Source organism: Bos mutus, chromosome 16, assembly GCF_027580195.1.
Source record: "Bos mutus isolate GX-2022 chromosome 16, NWIPB_WYAK_1.1, whole genome shotgun sequence".
In the NCBI taxonomy this organism is placed as follows: domain Eukaryota; kingdom Metazoa; phylum Chordata; class Mammalia; order Artiodactyla; family Bovidae; genus Bos; species Bos mutus.
Genome location: NC_091632.1, coordinates 24,127,157 through 24,141,906, shown reverse-complemented (window position 1 = coordinate 24,141,906; position 14,750 = coordinate 24,127,157). Strand labels below are relative to the sequence as shown.

The 14,750-nt window shown below is 35.9% G+C and overlaps 1 protein-coding gene and 1 non-coding gene across 2 annotated transcripts in view; one reads left to right on the top strand and one right to left on the bottom strand.

Annotated features, from left to right (window-relative positions):
* The window catches only part of XPR1 (xenotropic and polytropic retrovirus receptor 1), a 203,046-nt gene that overhangs the window by 130,440 nt on the left and 57,856 nt on the right, over window positions 1-14,750 (top strand). The window contains exons 3-4 of the mRNA XM_070384838.1: window positions 2,506-2,607; window positions 12,604-12,827. Coding sequence (XP_070240939.1) covers window positions 2,506-2,607; window positions 12,604-12,827 — 326 coding nt within the window. The remainder of the gene's footprint in view (window positions 1-2,505; window positions 2,608-12,603; window positions 12,828-14,750) is intronic.
* Window positions 10,538-10,609, bottom strand: TRNAC-ACA (transfer RNA cysteine (anticodon ACA)). Its single transcript has one exon. It is a non-coding gene; the product is annotated as a tRNA-Cys (tRNA).

The window sequence follows — 14,750 nt, the reverse complement described above, 5'->3', positions numbered from 1 at the left end:
AGTCTTTTTAAACTTTAATAGAGAGTTAAAATTTTCTTAAAATTATTATGAAACAAATATGTTTCATATTTACAATTTAAAAAATAAAATATGGAGTGCATACTGTGTACCAGACATTATGCTGGGCATAGGATCTATAAAGATAAAAAAGATATAGTTCTTACCTTCAATCTCTCAAAGCTCTGGACATTAACAAAACTGAAAGTAGTCATAAAAATTTGAGGTTACTGATTGTTTTAAAGAATTGGTTTTTGAGAGATTTTATGTGAAAGTAAGATGACACTTATGGTTATATATATGTGTGTGTGTGTGTGTGTGTGTGTGTATATATATATATATTCCTGAAAATTGCTATAAAAAGCACTTGATGGTGGTTGCTATGCAGTAAGAATATTTTACCTTGATTAGTACTCTTAGAGTTATTTGCTATTAACTTAGTAATTTTGGGAGTGGTAGATGAGAAAGAAATTGTCTGTCATCCACAAATGCAAGGTAGAGATAAAACCGTAACAGAAATGACAGATCTCTCATTATTCTCTCTCTCTCTCTTCTTCTCTCTCTCTCTCTAGTATAACTGACTGTATTAATATTTATTTAACTAAGAACAAAGGGATCTTTACAGCAGTACTCTCTGAGTCATTCTTTGCCGGTTCTGGATTTTTTTCCCCCACCCTTTCATTTTTCTTCCTTTTTTTCCTCTTGATGCAAATCTTATATTTGTTGATAGATCTTGCTAATATATGGACTTATTTACACTAGATTTCTTTGAACTAAATTTAGTCTTTTGTGATTAATTGAATTAATAGTTTTGTGACTGATTGACATTAGGACATGTTGGGTTTTTTTTCCCAATACAATAGAGGATAAAATTAAAATTTTTAAAAAGTGGGTAGATAAGTAGAGTAAGATATGACTATTATTCTAAATAAGCTATAGCCAGAGGTATTATAAAAGCTGCATCTGGAGGATTCCCAGGCGATCTGGTTGTGAGGACTCAATGCTTTCACTATGGGGGCCCGAGTTCAATCCCAGATATGGGAACTAAGAACCTGAAAGCCATTTAGAGAGGCCAGAAGAAAAAAAAGAGTAGCATATGTTACCATGGAGCATCTTTTAACTCAAGGTCAGTTTTTCAAAAAGCTCTGACCTGCTTTATGGTTTGAAAAAATAATTCTCACTGGCCTTGGGCAGTTATAGCCTTTATTGTACCTCAGCTGCTAAGCTTACATGAGGAACTTAAAGTAGCCATCCTTTCTTTATTGCAAAATAGTAGAATCCTGCATAAATTGTTCAGTTCTAAAGCATAAGACTAGAGAAGTAGTAGTGCTATTTTTTTTTTTACATTTTTGTTTTCAAATTAAATGAATAGATTCAACATGCTTTTTAAAACTTCATTTTAAGCTTTTGTTTTCTTTAAAATATCTCTGGAATTAGTGTGTGTGTGCATATGTGTTACATACTACTTAGGAAATACTATTTCTCTTATTACTGGAGAGGTGAATTATTTAAGGATTTCTGGGATTCTCCTAAGATTTGAAGCATCTGAGGGAATGTAAAAGAACCTATACTTTCTCTGGGCATTTCAAGCTTAGTGTGCCCTAGAGATCCAGAAATAAGATAGTTCTAAATTACAGTTAGCATCTGGAGTCTAGTCAGAGCTCACTTGGGGTTCCTGAAGATATATATATCTGTACTACAAGATTGAGTAAATCAATATGCTGTATGACAACTCACAAAGTGGATCCTGCCTGCAAAGACATACATTGATTGGCCCACACAGTGTTTTTAAAATATCTAGATTTATGACTTCTCCCTGAAAAATTGGAAGATCTGACAACCTAGGCAGCAGCTAGCTAGATGGACTTGTGCTCTGCCGTTAACTAGAATCCATATCACTACTTATCCTGAATGTGTCAGTTGCCATTTATCACCACACTGGCACAATTACCCAGTTACTTAGCTCATTTATGTCCCTATCCAGCAACTGAACGTTTGGAATATCTAATTTATAACCGTCAGTCTATGTCTCTTTCTCTGTGTCTGGTGCAGCTAAGGTAAAAATGAGTAGGTAGTTGTTAGAGCAATCAACTCATTTTTTTCCAGAAACCATTACATATTCATGTCTTCATTTTCTGCTACATTTTTGAATGCAATATTAGTCTACTGTCTGCTGAATCTTATTCACTTCACCTCCCAGTACCTTGAGACTGCTTTGATCACCTGTCTGCAGTAGTGTCTTCTGAAGTCTTATGAACACTTATTTTCTCCACCACTATAAATTTATTATAGTAGAGATTTAGAAAACCTCATTCAGTTTAAAAAATTGTGTGCCTATGAAGAAGCCTTTGATTAACCTTTCCTTAGTATAGTTCACAAGTTCATTTTTTCAAAGAAATGCCTATTTGTTGTCATTTTGAAGACTAAGGAAGTATTAGTAACTTTCATTTTTGTTTCCCTAGTTGGTCTTTGGACATTAAATTTAAATATTGTTTTCCTTGCTTTCAGTTACAGATGAGGACACAGTAAAGAGATATTTTGCCAAGTTTGAAGAAAAGTTTTTCCAAACCTGTGAAAAAGAACTTGCCAAAATCAACACATTTTATTCAGGTAAGCAGTTTTTTGGTACAACATACAGGAGACAATTTCTGCTGCTAAGGAAGGAGAAACTCTACCATGTCATTGTTGAAACTTCTGATCATTTTTAGATTGGGGCTTTTCCTACTATACTGCAATTAAGGGATATTTTCTTTAGCTGAGGTAGGAATACATATGGTACTTCACTCTTTGAGCTTTGTGTGGTCATTGCCCAATTCTCTTGCAGTTGTAAGGATTTCAGGAACTCATTATGAATCGATACTTTGATAGAGCTTCAGCATGTCCCGTTCCCAAGTATTAAAGAGTCAGAAACATGGTTTTACCATTTCTCTCAGAGCTTAATGACATAGCTGCAGCTTATTAACTATGTTACTTTTAATGCCTTTCCATCACATGAAACACTCATATGTGTCTCTCTAGGATATGGCCTCCAGAGTGACATCTACCAGATGTGATTGGAGTTGAGATGAAAACTTCTATTTCTTTGTGTCTGACCCTTTAACATTTACCCCCTACTCCTTTAACATCTATCTGCTTTTCCATCTCACAGAACTCTAAATCCTTGACTCCTTCATTCTGTTCCAGTTGACCAGGATCCTCCCCAAATTACTTTGATTTCTGTCAGTCCTTGTGCTTTTAATCCCTTCACCCTCGCTGCCTTATATTGATTGCTTGTCTGGCAAAACTCCAGCTATAGAGTTTTACCAGCCTTTTACCTTCTTCATTCCTACCCCCAGGCTGCTTAGGACAGTTGGGGATTAAAAAAAAAAACATATAGCAAAACAAATGTGAACCACTGTAAATTCATTATTGCATTCTTAACTATGTTCTCAAAGCTGCCTGTGAGTCCTACTCTGCCCTTTTCCATACTCCAGAGTGCTTTTCTAAATCCCATACCATTTTCTTGAATTATCTGACCCAACCATCCTTCCTATCATGTTCATTATACATCCTTCTTTACAAATAAAAATAGACTTTCAGTTTCTTTTGGTGTGTAATACTTATGCAGATCTATGCCACTCCCCCCCGCCAAATACCTATAGACATTCTTCAGTTCAGTTCAGTCGCTCAGTCGTGTCCGACTCTGCGACCCCATGAATCGCAGCACGCCAGGCCTCCCTGTCCATCACCATCTCCCAGAGTTCACTCAAACTCACGTCCATCGAGTCGGTGATGCCATCCAGCCATCTCATCCTCTGTCATTCCCTTCTCCTCCTGCCTCCAATCCCTCCCAGCATCAGAGTCTTTTCCAATGAGTCAACTCTTCGCGTGAGGTGGCCAAAGTACCGGAGTTTCAGCTTTAGCATCATTCCTTCCAAAGAACACCCAGGGCTGATCTCCTTTAGAATGGACTGGTTGGATCTCCTTGCAGTCCAAGGGACTCTCAAGAGTCTTCTCCAACACCACAGTTCAAAAGCATCAATTCTTTGTTGCTCAGCTTTCTTCACAGTCCAACTCTCACATCCATACATGACCACTGGAAAAACCATAGCCTTGACTAGACAGACCTTTGTTGGCAAAGGAATGTCTCTGCTTTTCAATATGCTATCTAGGTTGGTCATAACTTCCCTTCCAAGGAGTAAGTGTCTTTTAATTTCATGTCTGCAATCACCATCTGCAGTGATTTTGGAGCCCAAAAAAATAAAGTCTGACACTGTTTCCACTGTTTCCCCATCTATTTCCCATGAAGTGATGGGACCAGATGCCATGATCTTCGTTTTCTGAATGTTGAGCTTTAAGCCAACTTTTTCACTCTCCTCTTTCACTTTCATCAAGAAGCTTTTTAGTTCCTTTTCACTTTCTGCCATTTACCCTTATTTATTTTCCTCTAATATTTGTAGAAAAGATATATCTCCTCAGTCCATGGCAAATTCTATAACTAATGACTGAGTTTCAGCTCCTAGAGATCTTGTTCCAGAAATTATTTCCTCTAAGACTTATTGAATAAATAGTCTCCTTACCAAGTCACTCCTTTAAACAGAAAATAAATTTAAAAAGGAAGCAAATATCTAAACTCTCTGTTTTCCTTCTCATTTTTCACTTATGGCTAAATTTCTTCCTAGGCAGAGGGAGCAGTTTATGCAAAGGCATGGGGCTGTGAAAGGGCATAGCATATATACATGTGCTTTTCACTTTGTTACAAGTATGTAGAAGGCAGAGACAAAACAGAAATACTATTTGACACCATGCAAATGCATAGCTTTTCAACAAGGGTTAAAAATGTACAGCAGAAATTACAGTGTTCAAAGAAATTAGACTTCCTAATTTCTACAATTAGGAAGTAAGAGGATAAAGAGGAATCAGGATGTAGACAGATGAGAGGGCAGCCATATAATGTAGTAGAGTGAGGAAAATGGAGACTAAAAGAGAAAGGTATTTACAAAGAAAAGAATGTTTAGACTAAGAAAAGTCCATTGGATATGATCTAAGGTTGTAAATGAGAAACATACAAAGTTAAGTTCATTAGCATTTTTCTTTTACTATAATTTTTCTGGGCAGGCTCTCTGAACCCAACTCTAATTAAGTATAAATTAGATTACAAAAAATAGGTAATGTTTTTTTATTTCTAAAGAAAATTAAATATCTGCTCTTAGCAATAGTTACATACTTAATATATTTTGAGTTACAATAAAAAATGCATACAAGGCTTCCCTGGTTGCTCACTAGTAAAGAATCCACCTGCCAATACAGGAGACATGAGTTTGATCCTTGATCTGGGAAGATCCCACATGTCACAGAGCAGCTAAGCCCATGTACCCCAACTATTGAGCCTGTGCTTTAGAGTTTGGGAGCCACAGTTATTGACCCCATGTGCCCTAGAGGCCATGCTTCCCAACAAGAGAAGCCACTGCAACGAGAAGCCCACACACCACAACTTGAGAGTAGCCCCCGCGTGCCACAACTAGAGAGAAGCTTGCACAGCAACAAAGACCCAACACAGCCAAAGATAAATTAATACATAGTTATTTTTTAATACATATAAATTATGACCTCATCATACAAACAGATGTGTGTGTTTTATGTATGTTTACAAACATCTGTATGTGTGTGTATGTGCAATATATTTGATTAAAAATATTCTCATGAAACAATACTCTTTAAAGTATAAAGAATATAATCTTTGTTCTTTATTCTCTATTTGATTTTTTAAATGCTGATTTATTATACACTAAATTGCTTTCATGATCGTGTATTGGGTTACAACCCTCAGTTTGAAAAATGATATCTTAGACTTGGTTACTTTTCAAAGATAATTTTAGGCTTTCTACTATTAAAAATTTGGGAGCTATGATTTAATAACTTCCTATCTCTGTGTATTGGCAGAGCCATTGAAGCGTGTCTCTTGATGTCATTAAGCAGTAGGTACAAATTGATAGTCTTCAGACTGACTTTTTGCCAGGTCAAGAAGTAATGGGTAATATGAAGACATGACTGACAGAAATAGAATTTGGCACGTATCCTAGATGGTATCATTTTTCTCCTCATTTAGCCGCCTTCCTCGTGGCAGATTGTCTTGTAGACTACAAACCTCAGATATTAGGGCACATGAAAAACTGTAAATGATAACAGGGATGAGTTCATCTTTTAAACGCTACCACTACCAAGTCACATCTCACAAGTTATTTAATGGTCAGTTAAAAATAGTTATTTTTAAAGTGATATATAGCATTGATTGAGGGCTTCCCAGGTGGTTCAGTGGTAGAAATCTGCCTGCCAAGGCAGGAACCACAGGAGATGCGGGTTTGATCCCTGGGTCGGGAGTAATGCCTGGAGGAGGAAATGGCAACCCACTCCAGTATTCTTGCCAGGATAATCCCATGGGCCGAGGAGCCTGGTGGGGTCACATGGGGTCACAAAGAGTTGGACACCACTGAGCACAGCATTAGCTGAAACCTTGAAGTACCCCCAAAATGCTATAAAAGTCAAACCAATGAAAACAGTACGAATACTACTAAAATATAGATGCTTATTTTCATACCAAGTCTATCACCTACAAATCGTTTTTTGGATTTTTGAACTTTATTATTTTTTTTAAAGATATATGTAACCTTCCTACGCATCTACATATATACCTGTAAAATGAGCAAAGTGATTCTCAGCCCTCTAGGGTTTCACATGTAAACAGTCAGAATCTGTTCTCAATATTTCAGAAAACCTAATGTAAGTTTTTTATTTATTACATATTTTTAGCCAATAAGATAGAAGTGTTTTTTAGAGTTACAGATTAAATCTTCAATAATTGAAGACCATGGGAAGAGAGGGAAATTTTTTAAAGGTGTCCTTTTGATGATAACATTTTTTCTTATCCCCGACCTAGAAGTCTTCCAGCTGTTTTCTATTGCTGAAAATGGTATCAGTCAATACAAACTGAAGGTTGTAGTGCTAGAAACTTTTTTTTTTTATGACGGCCAGTACTGTTCTTTTCCATTGGGAGTACAAGTTACTTCATGTCACAAATTTCTCTTTTCTTGAACCAATTTGCTTTCTCCCTCCATTCAAAATACTTGGCTTCTAAGGAGTATTTTTGTGTGCCTACATTTGAAAGAATCTTAGACTGTATCTGTTGCTTTCAATATTCCACAATTAAAACAGGGAAGTCCTTTTAATTGGTTGGAATAATTTATTTTATTTTTTAAGTGTTCACAGCAGCTTTATTTATCTTAGGTCAAACTAGAAACAACCAGATATTAATCAGCAGGTAAATGGTTGAACATATAGTTCATCCTTACAATGGAATACTTCTCAGCAGCAAAAAGCAACACGTTACTAGAACGTACAACAATATGGAGGCTCTTAAAAATGTTCACAGATTTAGAGAATGCTCTGTTTAAAATCAGTAACCAACAAGGACCTTCTGTATAGCACAGGAAACTCTGCTCAACGCTGTATGACAGTCTGGATGGGAGGGGAACTTGGGATAATGTACATGTATGACTTGAGTCCCTTCCCCATTCACCTGCAACTACTACAACATTGTTTGCTAATCGACTATACCTCAATACAAAACAAAAAGCCCCCAAATAAATGTTCTGCGGAGCAAAAGAAGCCAAACACCAAAGACTATACGTTATATAATTTCACTTACATTAAGTTCTAGAAAAGACAGTGCTTACCTTTAGGCATATAATGGCAGAAAATAAGGAGTTTCCTAGTTGGGATGGGGGTGGGGTGGTCAGTAATTGAAACCACATGCATATGAAGAAACTTTCTGGCATGAAATATTCTATTTCTTGACTATAGTGGTGATGAGTCAGAACTCATCAAGCCCTATACTTAATACATGTGCATTTAATTCTATTTAAGTTAGACCTCAAAAGAGTTTATTTTTTAATTTAAGTGATAGTCAATTAGTATCAACTGTCCAAGTATTTCCGATTACATATGCCCACAAATCATCAGTCAAGGGCAGGAATTACTCTGCTGTGGAAGTAATTGATTTACATTATCAAAAGGATATAGGGCTGCTCATGCATGTGAGGACAGAGATACAACCCAAACCTTTTCTTCTCTTTTCTTCTTTTCTTTCCTCTTCCTTCCCTCCTTGCTTTTCTTTTTGTTTCTTTCTAAGACTGAAAGCATGGGGAATGCCCAGTCATGGGTAAAATAGTTTCAGGATTGAATCTTCACAAAAAAGCAGACTATCATCTAAATTAGTGTTCTTTTAAACAATTGTAGCTTGCAACCCAATAACTGGTGACCGCTGTGGGGTCATCACAAGCATTTTTTTAAAAATATGAATAGGATTATAGATTGAGGGCAAGAGGAGAAGGGACAGCAGAGGATGAGATGGCTAGATAACATCACTGACTCAGTGGACATGAGTTTAAGCAAACTCTGGGAGATAGTGAACAACAGGGAGGCCTGGCATGCTGCAGGTGATGAGGTTGCAAAGAGTTGGACATGACTTAGTGACTGAAGAACAGCAAGAGAATATAGTAGAATAGAAAATATCAAAGTACATCTAATACATTTCTTTCCTAACTTTATCTTTTAAACTTTTTTGATGCTTGTTATTATAGAGTTTAGCAAAGTACTATGGAAACAAACATGAAGATGCATAAATGGAAACATTTAAATTTGGTCTTTGAAAATGGGTGGGCATTTGCCAAATCCTTTGGGCGAAGTGTGTTTGGGAATGGCTTTGTGAGAAGAACTGGAGTACAGTGTTCCAAGAAAAGGGAAAAACCTATCCAGATGCATAATGCATTAAAGTCCATAACATATTTGGGGGTAAGGAGGGTAACAGATAGTCAGCTGAGGCTGGAGTTGTAAGAAAATTAGTGCTATTGACTAGAGAGAAAAGAATGGAAGAATAGGATATTATTTTCACACATAGAGGTTTTAGTGTATGAGGCTGTAAGAATTTCAGGTTGTAAGAATTCCACATAAAAGCAGTGCAATAACTGCATGTAATGTAACAAGATTACTTGAATCATCTGTAATGGGTCAACATTCTCATAGACTTACTTTCTGTCTCAGGTAACAGTGAAATCCATGAATTGAATCTGCAAGATGATAATATTGAAAGACAAATAATAAAAGTGTTCTAAGACATTTATTTTATTTAATCAAGAATTATTCTTCAATTGCATAACAACATAATAGCTTTGCTATTTTGAAGATGCCTTATATTTCTAAAACAACTTTTCTAAAAGTAAAAAATATGTATACAAATCTCATTAAAACTAAAATAGATCTTGATAACCTTTTTTTAGTTCTTTGAGGGGATTCAGGCACTTTGAAAGTTCTTGAATGGTTATTGGAAATTTTTATCAAATATTTTATTATATGAGAGGTTATGGAATAAACATATTATAATAGTTATCTGTTCTTATTCAGAGTGTGACTTGGTTCACTGGCATGAATAGAAAGTGGAATTTATTGCCAAAATAGACAATTTTCATGAGTATTTATAAAATTGCTTAGGAATATCCATTTTTAGTTTTTATAACTATTGATAAACCAAATATATTTTATATGCATATGTAATACTTTTTTGTAGATTCTGTGCTATTCCATTGGGGTAGCTCAGCTGTAAAGAATCTACCTACAATGCAGGAGACCCCGGTTCAATTCCTGGGTTGGGAAGATCTCCTGGAGAAGGAATAAGCTACCTACTCTAGTGTTCTTGGGCTTCCCTGGTGGCTCAGATGGTAAAGAATCCACTTGTAATCCACCTAGGTTCGATCCCTGGGTTGGGAAGATCCCCTGGAGAAGGGAACGGCTACCCACTCTGGAATTCTGGCCTGGAGAATTCCATGGACAGAGGAGCTTGGCAGGCTTACAGTCCATTGGATAGCAGAGAGTTGGCCATGACTGAGCGACTTTCACACTTTGAAGCTTTTTGAAGGTCTGACTCTAGAAAACGGTGATATCATTACAAAATAAACTTGGACACTTGGTGTCAAAAAAGCAGTGTTTCTCATCCTTTTGAAACCTGTGCTTCTTTGGAAAAGTTTAGCGCTCTCACACCGTAACTGTAGTGATGTTGACTTTTCTTCAAATTCCAGATGCTTTACCCTCCGCACTCCCACGTAGGGATTCTCCCTCATACACTCTTCTAGACAGTCTTGTCCTTGAGAAAGAGAATCACTAGTTTAAAGAAAGTAACAAAATAACCCTTGAAGTTTTTATTTTTCCTTATGTTTGTGTAGGAACTTGAATTAGTAGAGAGAACTTTTTTCCTACATATCCATTCATTCATGCAACAAACATGGATTGAGCCCATGTTTGCAAAGATGAAGATGATAGTCCACACAAAACTTGTATGTGAATCTTAACAGCAGCATAATTTATGTAGTAAAAAGACTTAAAGTGAAGTCACTCAGTCGTGTCCGACTCTTTGCGACTCCATGGACTGTAGCCTACCAGGCTCCTCTGTCCATGGGATTTTCCAGGCAAGAATACTGGAGTGGGTTGCCATTTCCTTCTCCAGGAGATCTTCCCGACCCAGGGATTGAACCTGGGTCTCCTGCATTGTAGGCAGATGCTTTACCATCTGAGCCACCAGGGAAGACCTAAAAAGACTTAGAAACAATCCAAATGTCCATGAACTGATGAATATTTAAAGAAAATGTGGTATATCCATACAGTGAAATACAGTTTAGCAATGAAAGGATACATAGAATATGAAAATTTTCAGATGCAAAATAAAACATATACTTAATATGGCTATAGACCATAAAAGAGTGTATCAAAACCATGAGCAGAGTAGGAACTATCAAAATTGACTTTTAAAAATGATCAATTAGAAATTTTTAAATGATAATAAAATTACTTACACTATGAATTGGGTAGACTTTAAGAGAGAATTTATAAACTGGAAGATAGAGCTGAAGTAGTTACTCAGAATGCAACACAAAGAGATAGAGAGGACTATTCAAGACATGTAAAAGGCAGAACAAGAAGGTCAAGAAGTGGTAGTTGATATCGATGATTTTCTTTTTCCACTACCCATTCCATATTTCCTTTGCCCTCAGCCAGTGTCTTAGCTGGTGAGGGTTCTTTACCGGGTGGGATAAACCAGACTTTAATTCTTAAGGGGGCTGAATCCTCAGTAATTCTGTCTTTTTTTGGATTGCTTTAGTTTTCAGTAACTTTTATTATTGATCATGAAGTCCTAGGATGTGTTCCAGAGAGTCTCCTGGGTTGCAGACACAATCCTCCTTGCTACTGTTGTGTTACCTGTTCCCCTTGGTAGTCAGAAACACTTTTTAACCAGTAAACACCTTTGCCTTCTGGTTCGGTGGTATCATGATCCCAAAATGGCCAGATGGAAGTCTCACCTTCCAGTTCAATAGAACCATTATTGTGCTCCTGTGAAAGAAGACTTTCCCTTTGAGAACTAAGCAATAGGCAGAACTCAAGTTGCAGGTTGGGAAGCAAAAATTCAGTTCAGTTCAGTCCCTCATCAAGAGGCTCTTTAGTTCTTTTTTGCTTTCTTCTGTAAGGGTGGTATCATCTGTGTATCTGAGGTTATTGATATTTCATGTAATAGAGAAAGGAGCTACTCCTACTTCCACCTGCTGATTCCTAGATTATGTTTTGGTTACCTTTCTTTCTGACTTACTTCACTTGCTATAATAATCTCTCAGTTCATTCATGTTGTTGCATATGGCAATAATTCATTCTTTATGGCTGAACAATACTCCATTGAATCTATATACCATGTTTTTCTTACCATTCAACAGTTAGAGGACATTTGGGTTGTTTCTGCTTTTTGATTATTATGAATACCAGTTTGTGTATACGTACAAGTTTTTGTGTGCATGTATATTTTCAGTTTTCCTGGGTATATACTAGGAGTGAAATTGCTGGATCTTAAGATAACTCTGTTTTAACTTTTTGACCCCCTTGGACTGCAAGGATATCCAACCAGTCCATTCTAAAGGAGATCAATCCTGGGTGTTGATTGGAAGGACTGATGCTAAAGCTGAAACTCCAATACTTTGGCCACCTCATGCAAAGAATTGACTCATTGGAAAAGACCCTGATGCTGGGAGGGATTGGGGGCAGGAGGAGAAGGGGACGACAGAGGATGAGATGGCTGGATGGCATCACCAACTTGATGGACATGAGTTTGAGTGAACTCTGGGAGTTGGTGATGGACAGGGAGGTCTGGCGTGCTGCGATTCATGGAGTCGCAAAGAGTTGGACATGACTGAGCGACTGAACTGAACTGAACTGAACTGAAACTGTTTTCCAGATTACAAAGCAGCTTGTACCATTTTGTAGTCTCACTCTTAGCAGCTCTTAAATCTGTGTCATCAATCTTTATCTGTATAAAGAAAGAGTACACTTGAGGTTTTGCAGGGGGTGAAGTGTGGGCTAGAATGAAAGGAGGCTATTACACTAAAATATGTTTTTCCTATCTCTTTCTAAATATTACAATGCAGTATTTTTTCTCTAGAAATTTTAGGGAAACTAATTAGTAAAAATTCAGAAGTCAGAAACTTTGATGAGTTTTTTTATCTTGATGATCTGACAGTTCTGTTTTATTCCTTATAGAAAAGCTCGCAGAGGCTCAGCGCAGGTTTGCTACCCTTCAGAATGAGCTTCAATCATCACTGGACGCACAGAAAGAAAGCACTGGTGTTACCACGCTGCGACAACGCAGAAAGCCAGTCTTCCACCTGTCCCATGAGGAACGTGTCCAACATAGGAATATTAAAGACCTTAAACTGGCCTTCAGCGAGTTCTACCTCAGTCTTATCCTGCTGCAGAACTATCAGGTACTTCAGTTCTTACCATGGAGGATAGAACCTTTAAATGATTGAGAAATTATAATGAACAGAATTACCTTGAGCTATACTAATGTGTCAGTCCAAAAAGGGAAATTCTTAGCATGTTATTCTTTCCATTCTTACTGGAATTTCATTTATTCTTAAAATCAGATATCAAAGATGATAAAATAATGTTAACAAGGCTTAGGTTTTTGAAGATCATTTTTCCCACACCTTCTTATACAGTATGAAGGAGCAACCCTTGACTCAAAGAGTAGTAGTCTGCTACCTATTTTTAGAAGCATCTCTAAGTAGTGAGTAGAAGTAAGAAATAACATATATCTACCCAATCACTGCTAGCTACATAAGAACATTTATACCCCTGCCTATAGCAAAATTTCCACAAAAGCAACTGGACAGTTAACTTTCCTGCAACTAACACAAATAATGTAATATATACTGATTTTTCAACTTGCCACTAAGAGCCTTTTCAGTTTTATCATCTGTAATATGACTATTAAAAAAAAAACTTGCAAAAGAAATTTTTAAAACCCAGTCTGAAAAGTTGAGCTACTGTGTATACTAACTTATAGAAATGCATGGCATTTATTCATTTGTAATTCTTTATAAATTTGTTCATATAGTTAAATCTGTAAAGAACATATTGAAAAACAGAGTATTTGTTCAATAATGAATATTTAAATAGGCAAAAGCATCTCCCAGATCTTTAAAGATACCTTATGTGCTGTTGTATTTCCATTTTACTCTTGTCACTATTACTTCTAATCTAGTTAAGATCATCACTATATAAAAACTAGAGATTATATAATAAAAATATTACCATGGATAAATACTGGAATTTTAAAATAAAATGTAATTATAGTGTCATGTCTGCAGTAATGTTAAGTCCTTAATGCATGTATTTATTTCCATCTTTTCCTTTCATAATTCTACTTTCTTTAACATTTCATATTTTATTAATTATGCTTACTGTTATGGAGAAGTACTCTTACTAAATTTTATTTTTTTAATTTTGCCATAAGTTTTTGTTTTGGGCCGTTATTAAAAAAAGGCTTCTGGAAAAATAATTGTTTATAAAAGTTCTTATCTATCTTTTATCCTTTGAGACTATCTATACTGTAAGAATACATTTATTTTGCAAATGAGGAGAAAGGAAAATGTATTGTAATCAGTCTTCAAATGATGGGGTATCCTCCCCAAGGGGAGTTTAAAATGATCTACTAAAGTATGAAAAACAAGTATTAACAAACCAGCAAGCATGCCAAACCTAATTTAGAGTGACTGCTCTGTTGGTTTTTTTTTTTTTTTTACCGATGGGGATATATGATGAGGAAATTGCAAATCCATGATTTTGTGCTTTTTTTGTCTGTTGATCAAAGAACAATAGAATTTGAGAATATAGAAAAGTATAGTATTTTAATGTTGTTGAAATGGAGGAAAAGTACAAGTTCCTACCCATTATCAGCAAAACCCTATAAATATGATCACTTCTTTTCCACTGGCTCTTTGCACACCCATCCCCAAACAGAATGTATGACAACAAAATAACAGTTAAGTAGATGATAGTCCATTTTCCATGCTTGTTTGTACATGTTTGCAGAGTAGGGGGGAGATGAATAGCTATACCAGTCCTTTAAAAAGCAAAGAACTAATAAATGTATTCAGTTCATGATATATCCAGAATATTTTCTGAATATATTCTTTTGATCAAAGAAGCAAAATAATATAAATTAGCTATTTTGAAAAGAGTTGTATATATGAAAATGGAGATGAAAATATTTTGAATTTAGGACTTCCATTAATTTACATGAAATAAAAATAATAGGATTCATAATCTGGAGTTTCTTTGTATTACTAATAGCATACTACCTTGAAATGAATAAATGAAATGAGAAAGAAGAGTCTTATCTT